A 15,265-nucleotide genomic window follows, 5' to 3' on the forward strand; every position below is an offset into this window, starting at 1 on the left:
AGAGAACAGATTTCCCAAACTGCAGTTTCTGTAACAATGCTGCAGCATCTTCTGAAGATGCCAACTTCAAAGAATTCCTGTTCTCAGAAACAGGCAGGACTTTGCTTTCTGAAGTTTGCTTTAGCTTATATGTATGCACCTGCAGAACTTCCAGCTTACACATTTAAAGATGTTCAAGTGGGTACTCCATTTGCTACCTAAGTTTTTTAATGTGTTGAGGAATTTTTTAAACTGTATTGCTGGAGTGATGGACAGTGAAGAATAGGGAAGTTTTGCTAAAATGAAAACGTTCTACTTTTAGAACCATGCAATTAAACATCAATAAAAGAGTCTTTATTGAAGTGCAAAATAGTCCTAATGTGACAGGGTTGTCAGTCTCTCAGCTTTTTAGAAGGTTTATGGAGCAATTCCCCTAAGTCCTTTGAAGAGACACCACAGCTGTGGTAGGGTAACAACAGCCACTGTGCCAGTACCATACTTACACTCACACCTTATTTTTCGGTCTGTACAAATGCCATTTCTACAACTTTTACATGCATCTTAAGTGTAATGTAATCCAAGTGTAGTATAATCTACTCAAACTTTTCTTTTAGAAACCTTCCTCATTGAATTTAAATTACAATTTCTTAACATGGTAACAACTTTAGATAGGGGAGAAAAAAAGGAGAGGACTACAGTGTTCTCCAATGAAAGGACTGGTGATCACAAGGACCTCACCACCAATCCAAGCCCCAGGATGATTCAGGTAAACTCCAGCCTTGTCAGTTACTATCCAAAACAGGTTGAGCACCCTCTTTCATAAGAATTGCTGAGCACCCAGATTAACATACTTATATTGTGGCAACAGAATTCCCTGCTCCCCTTCCTCAGCCCCTTTACAACTCGATAAGAAGTGCCAAATTCCTTCAATAAATGCTGCTTTCCCAGTTCCTTAGAATATTTAGTGTTAATAAAAATCCACTTTGTCAGTAAAACAACAAGCTGCTGGCAGTGTGCCCTAGGAAGTCTACCTTTAATAGTTCATCTTCAGTTGCATCCGGGAATTTCTCATGAAGTGAGCTCTTCAGAACTTTGGCTATGTATCTCATTCCATAACTACATGTAGAACAGATGAAAAGGCAAAATATTGGAAAAGGCTTAGGTGAAACAGAAAGCAATCATTCTAGTCAGCTGAAGTTACTGGCTTCATGCCCACTCCCTTGAAACACTAGAACGAGTTGATAATGGCAAACACAAAACGTTTCAAGCACGGGGAGAGGTTTGCCAGGCTGCTAAAGCAGGGCAGAGGCAGAGAAACCACTCCCTCTACTGGGCAACTCATCCGAGAGGAAGTATCACAAGGCTTTGAAAGCATGGAAAGGATTTGAAAGGATCTCCACCACAGAGGTTCAAGTGAACTGCACATGAGCTGCCGCTTGGAGAGTCCTAACACAGCACTTACGGCATCATATTGAGAGAAGAGAATATGGAAGTGAGAACTTTGTCAGTTACTGCCCGCAAACTCTGAATAGATGATTCCAGTTTATTGACCACTTCTGCATGTGTCAGTGCTTGTTCTGTGGTCACATCGTATGGCAGTTTGCTGCAAAGCAAAAAAATAAACATGAAACCAGGTTAAATACATTTGAAAATAAATTATTTTTTTTTCTTCATAACAAAAGTCTGACAAATACAACTGAAGCTGGATTTTGTTACTAAAAGTCTTAGATGCTTTGGCTTCCTTTTTCTGGAGGTAAGTAATTTGATTAGTTGCAAGTGCACATGTTATCACGTACTTTCCCTTAATGACAAAAGCAGAATACAAATATAAAACATGAATCTCCACATCCCTATCCCAGCATAGCTCATCAAAAGCCTGGGACACTACTAACATGCTGTTAGTAAAAAACTTGAGAAACAGATTAAGTTGTTCCACGGCATAATCTATTACATTTACAAAGATCAAGTAATTGACTTTGGAAGGTCATGACAATGAAAGTGATCCTTTAATTTTTCAGAACAAGTTAAAGCATCTGTTTGTCAACCATCTCTCCCCAAAATCTCTCTGCTAGAGGAAGATTGAGAAGGGGTACATGGGCACAAGTACAGGACAATTTGTCAGAGAAAGAACAGGAGAGCAGAACTGAGGGATTCCTCATGTGTATGGTACAATATGTCCAGCTTCCTCACTCACCTGGCCTCACCAGTCTGCATTTCTAGCTGGTTTACCCATGCCTTGTAAACATCCACAGGACTAGTGTTGATTATGAGAGTCTTGTCCTCCATGATTTCCTTCACCACTGGGGCCAGGAGCTGGCGCAGAGTGTTCTGTCCACGAGCGCCTCGATTGAAGCTGACAACCATCTTAATGACAGTGGGGTTTCCAGTAACAATATCCTGAATCTGGTCTACCTTAGAGCTGTATCAGGAACAGAAGAGTTCTGACTTACGTGTGCAGTTATCCATATTTTCAAATCCCACACTTTTAAAAGTACTCTATTTCTACGCTGAAACCTCTTTATATAGCCTATTTCTTAATGTTTTTATGTAAAACAAGGTGGTATAGAGAGACTACTGTCTGAATTCTGCATGTGTTACAGTAATGTCCCAGAACATAGCATAGTCCGTGGCAGCTAATTTACTGATTCAGACCCAAATACCTGTTCAGCCTGTATCTGTTAAGGGCATAAAATAACATTTCATTATTTCAGGATAAGCCACCAATCTTCACTTACAGAACATAAGATTATATGAAGAAAGGTAACACTTTCTTTACCCTTACATACTCAAGCACAAACCAAGAAGCCCTAGCACCTTTTTACAACCATTTTTTCATAGAGGAATATAGTCTGCCATAGAAAGATTATTTTTTTCTTGAATCAGCAATCACTGGAGGTTAAGAGTGACACCCAGAAAACAAAGTTCTCTTGTAATAAAATTATATACATAATTTTATGGTAGTTTAAAGATTAACCACCAGATTTCTTTAAGCAGGAAGCATTCATTGAACTGTCTAAAACATAAACTAGCTGAATATTTTTTGTGATTGCACATACGTTATCTCCTCTTCTAGAGCAGTTTTGAAGAGTTTGAGAAGCAGGTATTCTTCCCGTTGATTGGAGGCATAGTTGTACAGAGTGAAGATGACTGTATCCATAAATTTTGTTGATTTGTTTTGTGGCATCTGGAAAATCAGCTTTGCCAGATAGGTGGGATTAGTCTACAAAGCAAAAAAAATTACTTGCATATGGTTGTCCAGAACAAACTCCCCCCACTTGGAGGGCAGCTCTCTACATTTTTTCATTACTAAAGCAGTTATGTTGATTTGAATATATGTCACTTTTCCATGTATGTTTTTCTTTTCTCCAAATCCTAGTACGTAAGAAACATGGAATACTGCACAATCAGTGAGAAGCTCCTTTAAGGATTTTATTTGCAGTCTCTGGATAGTACCTCTCTGCATCTATGTGTTTGTTGACAATTGGATTTACCATATGACAATAGCTATCTACCAAGAAAACTTTGCATACTACATTCTTCTGGGGAGGGCGTCTGCCCTGGGAGGATCTAAAATTCTTCTAGAAAAATGTCAGTGAGGTCAGATAAAAAAAGCACAAGAACAGATACATCATGTCCTGTGAACTGCACTGCAGACCACTTCCCTTCCACCACATGCAGTGTACGCCACTAGTGACAGTAATTTATGTGGACTACATGGAGGTAAACATTTCTCTTCAGACAGAATGTTCTGATGTTCTGTACAGACTGAATTACAGTCAAGCAAAAACCAGACATATTTGCTGCACACTTTAAAAACAACAAGGATTTTCTCAATTACAGGAACTATTAGAAACTGACCATAGTGTCTGCTGCAGTCTGCATGTTAGCTGGAAATACTTTTATAATCACTAATACAATAATTAAAAAAATTTAATAGTACAATATATTTCTAATTTTTCTTCAAAAAATTGCTGCCATGTTAATTTTTGCATTAAAATTTACCTGTAGAAGGTAGAATAAGTGTTGATAAGCCTCCAATTTTTTTCTTCTCTCCTTACTCAAACCTTTGATGCCCTGTTTGTCAACCATAACCATCTCTTCCAGTTGACTTTTTCTCTTTTTGTTAAGTTTCTTACTGTGCAGTACCACATCCTGCAGAAAGATGACCAAAACTCTGGATTATATATTCACAAAACAGGTAGATTGGAAAAACGAACATTTTCCCAACCATGTTAAATACCGTGCGGTATTACTCTAAGTGCCTTAATTAGCAACTTTGTAAATTTTGCTGCACTACTCACTACCCAGTTTTTTAACATCTTCATCTTTCACCAGTGTGGCTTACTAACAATGATTATGTGAGGCCTGATCTCCTACACAGACTAATTAATGATTAATTAGCCTTGAGCAAGCTGTTCAATATGATCAGAAGTCTACTCTATTCTAACACAGAAAAAATGTAAAAGATTTTAAATCTGACAGATAGTTACAATTGTCCACAACTGGCAAAACACAGCGTTGTTCAACTCAGGACAACGGAACAACATCACAAGGTAGAACCATGTCAAGATAGTGCTTCATTTACCAGGAGTATTTTGACTAATTGAGGGTGACTGAGCACTAGAACAGGCTGCTCAGATTGTTGGAGATAATCAGCCATCTGGACGTTGTCCTGGGCAACCTGTTCTGGGTGTCCCTGCTTGTGTAGTGAGTTTGGACCAGATGACCTCCAGAGATCCCTTCCAGCCTCAGCTGGGTTGTGTAACCCTGAGTTCCTTCCACATGGGGAAGTGCTCAGTGCGTGCTACCAAGGGAGCCTGAACAGAGCCTGCTGACCTGAAGAGTGATTCTGTTTTTCACCAGCAGTCCAATCTTTATGTCCATTAAGTTCAAATCCTTCTCCAGCTGTTGATTGGACCGAATTTTTGTAACCACTTCTTCCCTTAACCTTGTTACTTCCAGTTCTTCTTCAAAGTCTAAGTCACTTTGGTCCAAGAGGTAGGCAAATTTGCGCAGAACAGTCAAGGGTGGATTTTCAGCACCAACTACAGTGGAAGAAAATAGGCTTGTTAGTTGACTAACACCCCTAAAGCCCTCAGGAAACTGATCACTGTGCATAAAATTTGAAGTTTATGCCAGTTAGCAATATTTTTGTCATACTTTAAAAGTACAGCTATCCAAAATAGTTCCCGCTGTAGAACAGTTGTGTTACAAACACTTGCACCTGCTTTTGAAGTTAAATAAGAGACTGAGAAATCTCACGTGAAATTTCTAAAAAGCCCTGACTGAACACAGTAACATACTTGCCCTCAAACACACAACATCCAAATGTTACTACTTACTTAGTGTTCTGTAGTCCTCCCTGGCCTTGTTTGCTCTAAGAAATGCTTGTATTTTCACAATTTGGTCATTCTGAAAGGGACCAAGATTAGGCAAAATAATTAGTTGCGATACACTTCTGCTCAGAAGCATACTGCAAAACTTGCACCCTCTTTCCTGTTTCCCAAAACTGCCCCTGCAATAGTACTACCACATTTTAATGCTTACTGTTCAAAACGGAGAAAAATTACTTACATGATCCTTGAAGTACTGTAGGCGGTTCCTGTAAGCTCTCCTTGCTAGCCACATTTTGACCCATGACTGAATCTGGAAATTCAATAAAATTTTAAAAATGTTAAGGGACACTGCACAAACTTTTATGTGTGTGTTTCAATTACTTTTGAATGTCTGCTTCTGCAGGCATGCTGAACCTGTGTGCTCAGGGCCATAGATGACTGTACTTACTGGCCGGTGACGAGATAAAGGGGTTTCCACTTAGCCACTAAATCAAGCTAAGTTCAAGCTTCTACTACCTGTGCATAACATTATCTTTGGAAATAATTTATACCTTCAGGTCTCAATTGTAGACCAGTCTCCTTCAAAAACAGGAGATCCTGTGACAATATTCCATCTGTGATCTACAATCCAATTGTGATGCAACTGTCCCACTAGCATCTCAGAAAAGTGAGCACTTTTCAGAGCGAAAGATTTTTTAAAGGAAATAATACACTGTCATCCCAAATGTTTTCTAGTTTAGTGTTGGACAGAGAAATGTAAGGAAATCTCTTTCAAGAGCCCCTCAAGTTCTGCAAAGCCTGTTGGAAGTCAAACACAGAGCTTTCAAGAAGCAATTTGCTTAACCTATCAGTTAAATGACTTTCAATGCCACAAAAATTTCTGGAAAACCTTCAGCCTGTGCTCCTAGTCTCTGATTCCCAGGTGGTGATGGACTATGTCAAGGGACAAAGCATACTTGGCCCCCAAAACATATTTAGGTGTTCTTACCTTAACAATAGCAGCAACATTGCCTTGAAGCACCTTTAATCTGTCAACATAGCTTTTCCTTTGTTTGAATCCTTTCCAGAAAGCCTATTTTAGAGAAGGCAGAAGACCATTATACCTAGTAAGAAACTAATATTTATTAAATCTATGTAACACACTAAAACCATTAACAGTGTTTATCTTTTAAAAAGAAGTCTGCCATTGTGATAAAGAGATAACTAAGGTATAAGTAAGCTTGCCTCTATTTTTTACAGTGCCCTCATACATGTCATGTTAATTTCAACCAATCTCAGCACACTTTATTGTCCAGTGCTATTTCCTTCACACTCCTGAATTCATCCTTATCACCAGTACACACCCACATCCTTATCATCCCAGTCACTGGCTTCATCCCACAAGTGACTTCCAGCTCTTGGCCATTACTTAGCCTCATCTCCCATCCCTGGAACAGCAATGGAGTGCCTCAATATGGGGACCGTTTCTGTCCATGTGGATAACAATGATCAGGAATAGCCACCATGTGTTTGTAAAGTAAGCATGTAAGGGTAAGAGGAGAGCAGTGGACATTGTCTACTTGATGTCAGTAGGGATTTCAACACTCTCTTAATCCTGGAGGCATTGGGAAGAGCACTGCCAGGAGGTGGAGGGAGGTGATCCTGCCCCTCTACTCAGCCCTGGTGAGGCCTCACCTGGAGTGCTGTGTGCAGTTCTGGGCTCCTCAGGACAACACAGACATGGAGCTGCTGGGGTGGATTCAGTCTAAAATGATGATCAGAGGTCTGGAGCATCTCCCTTACAAGGAAAGGCAGAGGGAGCTGGGCCTATTTAGCCTTAAGAAGAGATGACTGAGAGGGGACCTCATCAATGTCTACAATTGTCTGAAGGGAGCGTGTCAAGAGGGTGGATCAGGCTCTTCTCAGGAGTGCTGAGCAAAAAGGACAGGAGGCAATGGGCAGACAGTGATGCACAGTAAGTTCCACTTCAATATGGGGAAAGAACTTCTTTACTGTATGGGTGATCATGCACTGGAACAGATTGACCACAGAAGATGTGGAGCCTTTGGGGATATTCCAGAACCATGTGGATGCAAGCCTGTGCCATGTGCTCTGGGATAATCCTGCTTGAAAAGTGAGTTTGGACCAGATGATCTGCTGTGGTCTCTACCAGCTCTACCCATTCTGCCACTCTGTTGCATCCAGAAGTTGTCCCTTACCTATCTGAAGCCATATTGTTCTTGCCCTGGCCTCTTTTCCAAGTTAATTCCTTCAGATGACTCTGAAAGAATCTAGCTCAGAAACAAACACTTGTCAAGGAACGCAGTGACAGGGATAGCAGGTACTTTTACTGCTGCTTTTGCCTATCATCTCTATCAGCCAGTGACACCAGCCTTGTCCTCTTTGTTGTCTTTCCACAAGTCATTTCTACTTTAATGCCAACAGAAAGAAAACAGAACAACTGTTTTTACATACATTTCTCCATATTTTGAACCTATTCACACAGACTTTGAATTTCTCAAAGTACAATTCTTTACTGGGCTCAGACACCATGCTGGAAAGTGAAAAGTCAATCCCAATAACAACTACTAGTGGTAAAGATATTTGTCATAATGAATTGTTAAACGCAGTTACTGTAGATTAAAAAAAAATCTTGTGTATTTTCCTTTTTTTTTTTTTTTTTCTTTTTTGAGTGGGTGGTGGAATGAATTGCTCCTAATAGGAGCTGGATATTTCACCATTGAAAACCAGTGTGCATGCCTCTGTCAATGTTTGCACCCTCAACAGAACATTTCCTTTTAGAGTTTAGCAAACTGGAAACATCCAAGAAATACTGCTAAAGAACACCAAGGCAGCTGCCACTCCCTGTCCAGCTATGACTTCATGGAGCAGAAACAAACCACTTCCAACTAGGGATAGTCTAGTAAGGAATGTATTTCTTAATCATGCTTTGCCAAGGAATTTTTGCTTCGATACTTAACAAATACCTTCTGGTCTTGTACTGTGCATAGTTAGGCACACCACAAAAAATCTGAGCAGGTCAGAACAAAGCCAGGGCTGTGCAGTAATGAGCTTTTCCCAAGTAACTTTCACTGGAGGTGGATACAATAGATTCTTTTGAAATTGGATATTTGCTATGTGAAAGCACTTATATTTGTAGATGTAGAATTTTAAACTGCTGCTGCTGGAAACAGGGAGACAGATCTGTTTGAGAATTTTATCAGTGGTAGTAATCAGTCACGTCACTGTTACATGGAAAAAGCAGCCCAAGCCACATTACCTTCTTGTTCTAGAACAGTACCTGTATTTTGATGGCAGATGGTTCCTGGTTTTGAAGATAGGTTTTTCTCTCCTGATAGTTTTTTCTGACTAAGAATCCCCTTGCTCGGGCTTGCAGCCCAACAATCAGATTTTCATTAGCAAGCCACAGCTGCTCTCGATTGTAATCTGCTGTAACTTGCCCAGAAATGTTCTGTAAGAGATGATGGAAAAAGGTCATTTAAAAGACAAAACCATCCTGGAATTTGTACTATGTTCTCTCCATTTCTGCAGTTTATGTTCACCCAATCCAAGTCTCTCTGATTCACCCCTACATTTTAATCAGTAAGAAGAAAGAGCTATGTTGTTACTGCTGAACCCTACATGACAGGTAACTGAACAGCTTTCAAGCTTCAGTTTTTCAAGTATGCTATTTTAAGAGAGTATTCTTTTATACATCAGCAGGGCTCTGCTTTCCTAACACTTACAAGTGCCTTCATGGAGCAGACAGCTCAGACATCTAGAAATACTAACTGAAGCAGCAAGTTCTCTGTTGAGGACACTCAAGTACTGCTGCATTCAGAATTTCAGAAGGACTTACACTGACTCGACTTCTTTGTGTAGAGGAGTAAGCCTGTAACTTAGGTGAGCTGCATCAGAATATAGAAGAACAAATTACTCAGAGGGTTGTGTGATCTGCTTTGTTCTATTTCACACTAGTGCAAAACCTCTACAGTAAGGAAGCTAAAATAGCACACTCATCCTCTTGAATCTGGAGAATCAGAGGATTAGATTTAAACAGAAAATGGTGGTTCCACCTGCTCACAAATACATCATAAAATTATTTGTTATAGGTCAATGAAAAGTCCTACAAAAGGATATGGAAGCAATCAGACTTTACTCCATTGGTGTGTGCTGATGGTCATTAAAAAAATGCTTTAACTTCCAGTAAGGAAACCCCTAAATCATTGCCAGACACTAGACAGGAGACAGTGCTGCCTATCACTGTCTGCTTAGATTTAAGTTGCTGCTCTTGTCAGAAGCAGATACTGATAAAGTGACCTTCAGTTTCACTCACCACAGCCTCTTGATAATTTCATGTCTCGCGCTCTCTCAAATGTTTATGTTGCTTTTGCAATAAAAACCTATGTTTTAGCCACCTACCTGGATTTCTTCACCAGTTAACCATGAAGTTTTTGGTACAACCCCTCTGGGGGCAACACAGGTACCTTCCTCGGTTTCCACATTGTAGTAGTAATCATACATGCCTTTCATTACAAGTTTAATCCATGGACTTTCACTGGAACCTAAAAGCAGTTCATACTATTAGTACAAATTTGTGTCCTGTTTCAGTGATAAATTGCAGCTCTCTCTATCCATTTCCCCTCCTTGTACTTGCTGTGCACCCCTTTGACACACAAAATCTCTATACATCTTGGGCCTTTTTGTAGTAAGGATTTTCAGAATACCCTGCTAGGTGGATGAGGGTCATTCCTCTAGAGCAAACCTGACACCCTAATGTGTCAAGTTAGCGCTCCTAAAACATCTTACATCACCACTCATAAGTGAAACAGACTGTTTATGAAAAATATTTTTCTTGTCTTCTGCCCAAATTCTGGACTTACTTGTACCTCACACATGACATTTCCTATATCCACATAATTTTCTTGCTTATTGCTTTGGTAGACCAGTCTGCATCCTGACAAGCAGGAAAAACCTCATTTCCTCATGGACAAAAGGCCCCAAGGTAAAACAAGTAAGGCCTTAAAAATACTCATGCTGCAAAGTGAAACATGCCCATCTACTGCAAGAACGGGTACTACACTGACAGTAATTTTTTTGTAATCATTAGCTAAACTTGGCTGCTGTTAGGTATGACCAGCTTTTGCAGCTCTAACATGACAAAACATCCCATCATCTGCTAAGAACAGATTCTAGACACAGATTTTGCTGGTAACTGCTGCTCTGGCAATGCACAGGGACCACAGTTGGGCTGTGAACACTGTCAGGTACTGATCTTGACAGTGATCTGAAAGACTGATGTGTGCATCTCTGCATCTGCCAATATGAAAAAAATTGTCAGCAAGTAATAAGAGTTTTCTGAGGAAATGGACTAATCTATTGACAGTTACAGAGGAGCTGCCCTAAATTCACTCAGAGGCAGTTTTGAGACTAGAAAGTCTCAGCTTGACCTGGAAATCACTAGACTTATTTCTCAGCAGGTACTGTGGTCTGCATTATGTGTGCAACAGTACAACATCATATAAAATGTGCTTGGAAAAGTATAACGTTTGTCAAAAGATTTTGAAGCAGCAGCTGTCTCCCTCAATTTACAGATATATCTTGTTCTAGCTTTCTGGTTGCCTCAGTGATATGGACATGTGGAACTGTCCTGTTTAGGAAGTTTTTTACCTTCCGTAGTTTTCATGTTCTTGGCTTCAGAGAGCTTCCTGAAGTAGGCTTCAGCACATTCAGGAATGACTCGTAATCCAAACCTTGACTGTAGTATCGTCAGGACTGGCTGTGAATCACCTTTCTCCAAGCTCTTGTTAATCATTGTTATTCCAACAGCCACTAGGGTCAAACAATAACACAGAAAAATTAAGTGTCTGATACTCTATGTACCCATAACTCTAGCTTCCAGAAACTTTGAAAATGGACTTCTAACACTGGCACACACAGACAACATGGCATACTCAGCAATTCAGTGCTCTACCCATTTTCAGCTTCCTTCATGCTTGTAAGGACAAGTGTGTTAGGTAGAAAGTGTCTGCTCCACCCAGGCTCGGATGCAGCCACAGCACAACTGAGAGCTGTCTGAGGGCACAGCTGCTCCCCATGCAGGTGACAGTAGGGCAGGGGTTGAGGATGGCAAGTACCCACACACTCAGCCTGCCCTAAGAGACAGGCCATCATCCACTGATCACTTGGGATCAAGCCTTCTAGGGGTACATGAAGTAATTTGGTTACAAGCTGTAAACATCTGACATTCACTTCTACTGTGCAAAATGGGAATGAAAACTGATCGCCTTCAGTAAATTCTTGCAGCATCATGAAGCAACGCTTTCTTGAACTTGCCTCCTCAGGAACTTGTTTAAAGCTAATTCACGGCCTTGAATTAGCCAGAGATGCAGCTTTTGCTTTCAGGGCATATAAAAGCACCCTGAGAGGTGATGCTGTGAAGGATGTGCAGACTTTGATGTTATATGGCATTTACCATACTCTAATTCAGGGCTTCCTTGCACAAATTCCACCATCACTGAGGGAACAGATCCCACAACACCTGGCAGCATGCATGTGGAAGCACATGCCACTCCAAAAGTACCTTACCCACTAGATGTTTAGGCTGCTTTAGAAATCACTGCTCTGGTCTTTAAAGGTGTTCCTTCACATCTAAATTGAAGATCCATACACAGAGGAACAAGTGAATAGAGCTAGAACATCCATTCTGTGCTTTGAAACAGACCTCTGCCCAGCACACACATGTACTGGAAATGTCTTTCTATCATTGCTCTGGCACTGTGATATCCAGGCATCGGGCCTCAGCAGCAAGGAAGCAGAAAAAACTGGGAAGCCACACATTATAGCTGGCTGCTGCTGGCCCCATACTCATACACAGTCCCTTGTGCCTCATGAACTCTGTTCAGCAGTATTTGAATGCTTTCCTTCCTCCTTTTCATCATGTAGTTAAGGGTGCTAGAAGATATTTTTACAAAGACAAAAGAAAGCACAACTTAAGCTAAGATTCATTTATGTAGGTCCACTGCCATCTGGCTTTTCCTCATCTTTTAATTAATTATATTTGTATTTTTGAAGGAAAATGTATGAAAAGTTTTTATCAGGTAAAAAAACTCAACAGAAATTACTCCTTTCATTTTAAATGCTAGCAGTTATTACTGTGGCTGTTGCTCTAGAGAAAGGCCATTTGGACCCTGAAAAATCCTAAGATAACTGGAGGTTAGCCACCCCCAACTGCCAGAAAACTGTCAGCTCCAGTCTGCTTCTCTAGCAGTTAGGATGCCAGTACCAGATCAACACTGCAAAGGGTTTTTTTCCACACCCATCCTCCCTTTTAAACAGCTGTGATATACAAAGCCACAGTTGTCTTCTGTGATAAGCCTGAACTCCCAACAAGGCCAAAGATCAGCTTTTTCCTATAGCTTGGACTCTCTCAGGACACACAGACTTCCTGCTTTGACAGACTCTTCCTGTGCAAGACTGAAGTCAGTGCTCAAATCTACTCCTGAAGGCTATACAGCTGATATTTGGCCAATCTCTTTTTGTCCTCCACTTAGATAAGGAGTACAATGGTTGAACTTACTAAAGAAGTGAAGCAAGGTGATGCAAAACACAGAGCAAGCACCACAATCAGTTAGGAAGTGCACCAGCACTTACTGAACACTTCTTCCTAAATAAAGGTAGAAGACACAGTGTCCTTTACTGACAGGAACAACTGCAAAAGCCTTTAAAAATTTTAATTGTGTACCATTTAGTATTTATATAAGGCATAAAAGTTAGTTTGGAAGTGATCAAGACTGTTTCAGTACTGCTGCCAGTATCTTCTCTTATTTTATTGCCATTACTGCAGCAATCTCAAAACCACTTTTTAAACTGAAAAATACATCTTTGACTACCTTGTGAAAGTTTTGGAGCTGTTTGCCTTTCAAAAATAGTGCCTGTGTGATAGATCAAAGCAAAGTTCCTTTCCAAGTTGTGATCAAGCTGAACTTTCAGTTTAGACTACGTGAACACAACATGCAAACTTCCTGAGACAGGATGTGTTGGTTATAGGAAGTATTAGGTTCTGTGCCGTGGGGAAATGTTAAATCTCAGGTTTTAGCTGCAAAACTTTAGAGCTCTTTAAGAATGTGCTGCACTGACAGTGCTTCTTTTCAACTTACAGGGTAGAGTACACAAAATTAGGGGTTTTTTTCCTAAAAGTGAAAATTAAAACAGTTCCACTGGGCATTCTTGATTGTGAAAAGCTGTGCATTTATTACCAACACAGATTATAAGAAAGGATTTTAGTACAACAACTAGATAGTGGATGGACCAGTGATTTACCATTAGTAACACTGTATGGTATTGCTATATGAATTATGCTGTCCTAATTTCTGCAGGCTGCTTATGATCATATTCTTAATGTTTTTACACCAGAGAACATAAACGAGGGCATTTTTAAGTTGATCTTTACGTTTAACTCAAATCTGTTTATAAGCTACGCCTTTCCTTCCCTTCTCTGTGCTCATGTTTCCTCATGGCTCCGGGTGGCGTTCATGGGAAGCACGTTTTTCCACAAAAGAAGATATCAGCACTCCTGAGTACAAAAGCTTGGTTGAGACAATGTGTGTGTATCTGATCCTGTCTCAGAAAACACAAGCCCAGTGCTTTCTATGGATATGTGACCTACAAAAACACTTCACCTATCTTCAGTATATCTGCCTTGTTATGTGAAGACGATATTAGTTGTTTAAGTAATTTCTAAAGTTATAGTAACACAAAATGCAATGTTCCTGTAGCAGGGATAGGTATTTGTAATGTCCATCTGTGTTCTCTTCCACCCACAGCTTGCCAAGCAGTAGCTCCTGACAGGGATGGCTGAGCACAGCACTGCAGGAATGCATCGACTTCAGCACTTGCATTCACAGGCTCCGAAGGTGCAACAGAAAGCAACATTGACTCACCCCAAGCCCAGTGAAGCAGAAGGCTGTCCAATGCCCAGTGCCTTGTCTGTGCTCTGCTGGACCTGGCCTGGTACAGGCGGGCACATCAACTGTGCTCTCCAACGTGCCCCATAAACCCAGTGGTGCTTGCTTCTACATTCCTTGCCAAAGTTTATTACGTATTACGAATATTTTTTCTAAAATTATTCTATTCAATCAAAGCTTTGACAAAAGGCGTTGAGTGCATTCAGTACACAGCACTCTGACAGATTAAGCCTCAGCATTTTTCCTATAGATTTCCTCTTCTTTACAGACTGGAAGAGCATATGCTTTTCAAAAAGAGCTAGCTTTCATTGTACACTGCTTTAAAAGTTAAGGTGTTCCTGACTTTTGTTTGTCAGCAATCCACAAAAGACAATATAAAGAAATATGAAAAAGCAAAATCGTAAACATAAAAATTTGCCCTTAAAATATGCATAAATATTTTAGTCCTAAATATAGCAAAACAAGCTTCTGAACAGCTTATCTGTTCTCATTCATATATTTCAGGAGCTACATGAAGATACACTGACATTAGAAAGATTGGTCATGATGTAAACCTGTATAACCAAATCCATTGAATTATTAGACACACCTTAAAGATTACCACTTTAGACAGAACTAACACCACTCCTGTGGTTTTAACTCATCTCAGTTTTAGTATGACAAAGAACACGCATTAATTTCTTTTCATGTATTTAAAGGGCTTGCACCTTCCCTGAAGTGGAAAATATAAATTACCAATTTCCTTTTCCCAAGACCAAGAAAAACAAGAGCAGTGGAGATGCAGGTTAATGCTTACAGGTTGCTGCTTCTTTTATGTTGTTATTGCTGTCATTGATTCCTCTTTGTATTTCATCCAGCCACAGAAGCGCTGATTCGTCTTGAGATTCCTGGAAAAAGGACAGTAAAAAGCCTTGAAAAAACTGAATAATAAGAGTTGTCTCAATGTAGTGACAGAGCTCCAATATACAATCCTTCCTTTGCAAAGCTCTAGAACACAAAAAAGGA

The 15,265-nt window shown here is 40.1% G+C and overlaps 1 protein-coding gene across 2 annotated transcripts in view; it reads right to left on the reverse strand.

Annotated features, from left to right (window-relative positions):
- The window catches only part of IQGAP2 (IQ motif containing GTPase activating protein 2), a 122,724-nt gene that overhangs the window by 12,889 nt on the left and 94,570 nt on the right, over positions 1–15,265 (reverse strand). For both annotated transcript variants that reach the window (XM_041486072.1, XM_041486073.1), the window contains 13 exons: positions 15,057–15,147; positions 10,965–11,126; positions 9,717–9,859; positions 8,596–8,766; positions 6,304–6,387; positions 5,554–5,625; positions 5,322–5,391; positions 4,816–5,024; positions 3,982–4,131; positions 3,036–3,199; positions 2,174–2,398; positions 1,442–1,582; positions 1,011–1,095 (listed from right to left, as the gene is read on the reverse strand). In XM_041486072.1, the coding sequence (XP_041342006.1) occupies positions 1,011–1,095; positions 1,442–1,582; positions 2,174–2,398; positions 3,036–3,199; positions 3,982–4,131; positions 4,816–5,024; positions 5,322–5,391; positions 5,554–5,625; positions 6,304–6,387; positions 8,596–8,766; positions 9,717–9,859; positions 10,965–11,126; positions 15,057–15,147 (1,767 nt within the window). The remainder of the gene's footprint in view (positions 1–1,010; positions 1,096–1,441; positions 1,583–2,173; positions 2,399–3,035; positions 3,200–3,981; positions 4,132–4,815; positions 5,025–5,321; positions 5,392–5,553; positions 5,626–6,303; positions 6,388–8,595; positions 8,767–9,716; positions 9,860–10,964; positions 11,127–15,056; positions 15,148–15,265) is intronic.

This window comes from Pyrgilauda ruficollis, unplaced genomic scaffold (genome assembly GCF_017590135.1).
Source record: "Pyrgilauda ruficollis isolate IOZ18807 unplaced genomic scaffold, ASM1759013v1 scaffold74, whole genome shotgun sequence".
NCBI classification, from domain to species: domain Eukaryota; kingdom Metazoa; phylum Chordata; class Aves; order Passeriformes; family Passeridae; genus Pyrgilauda; species Pyrgilauda ruficollis.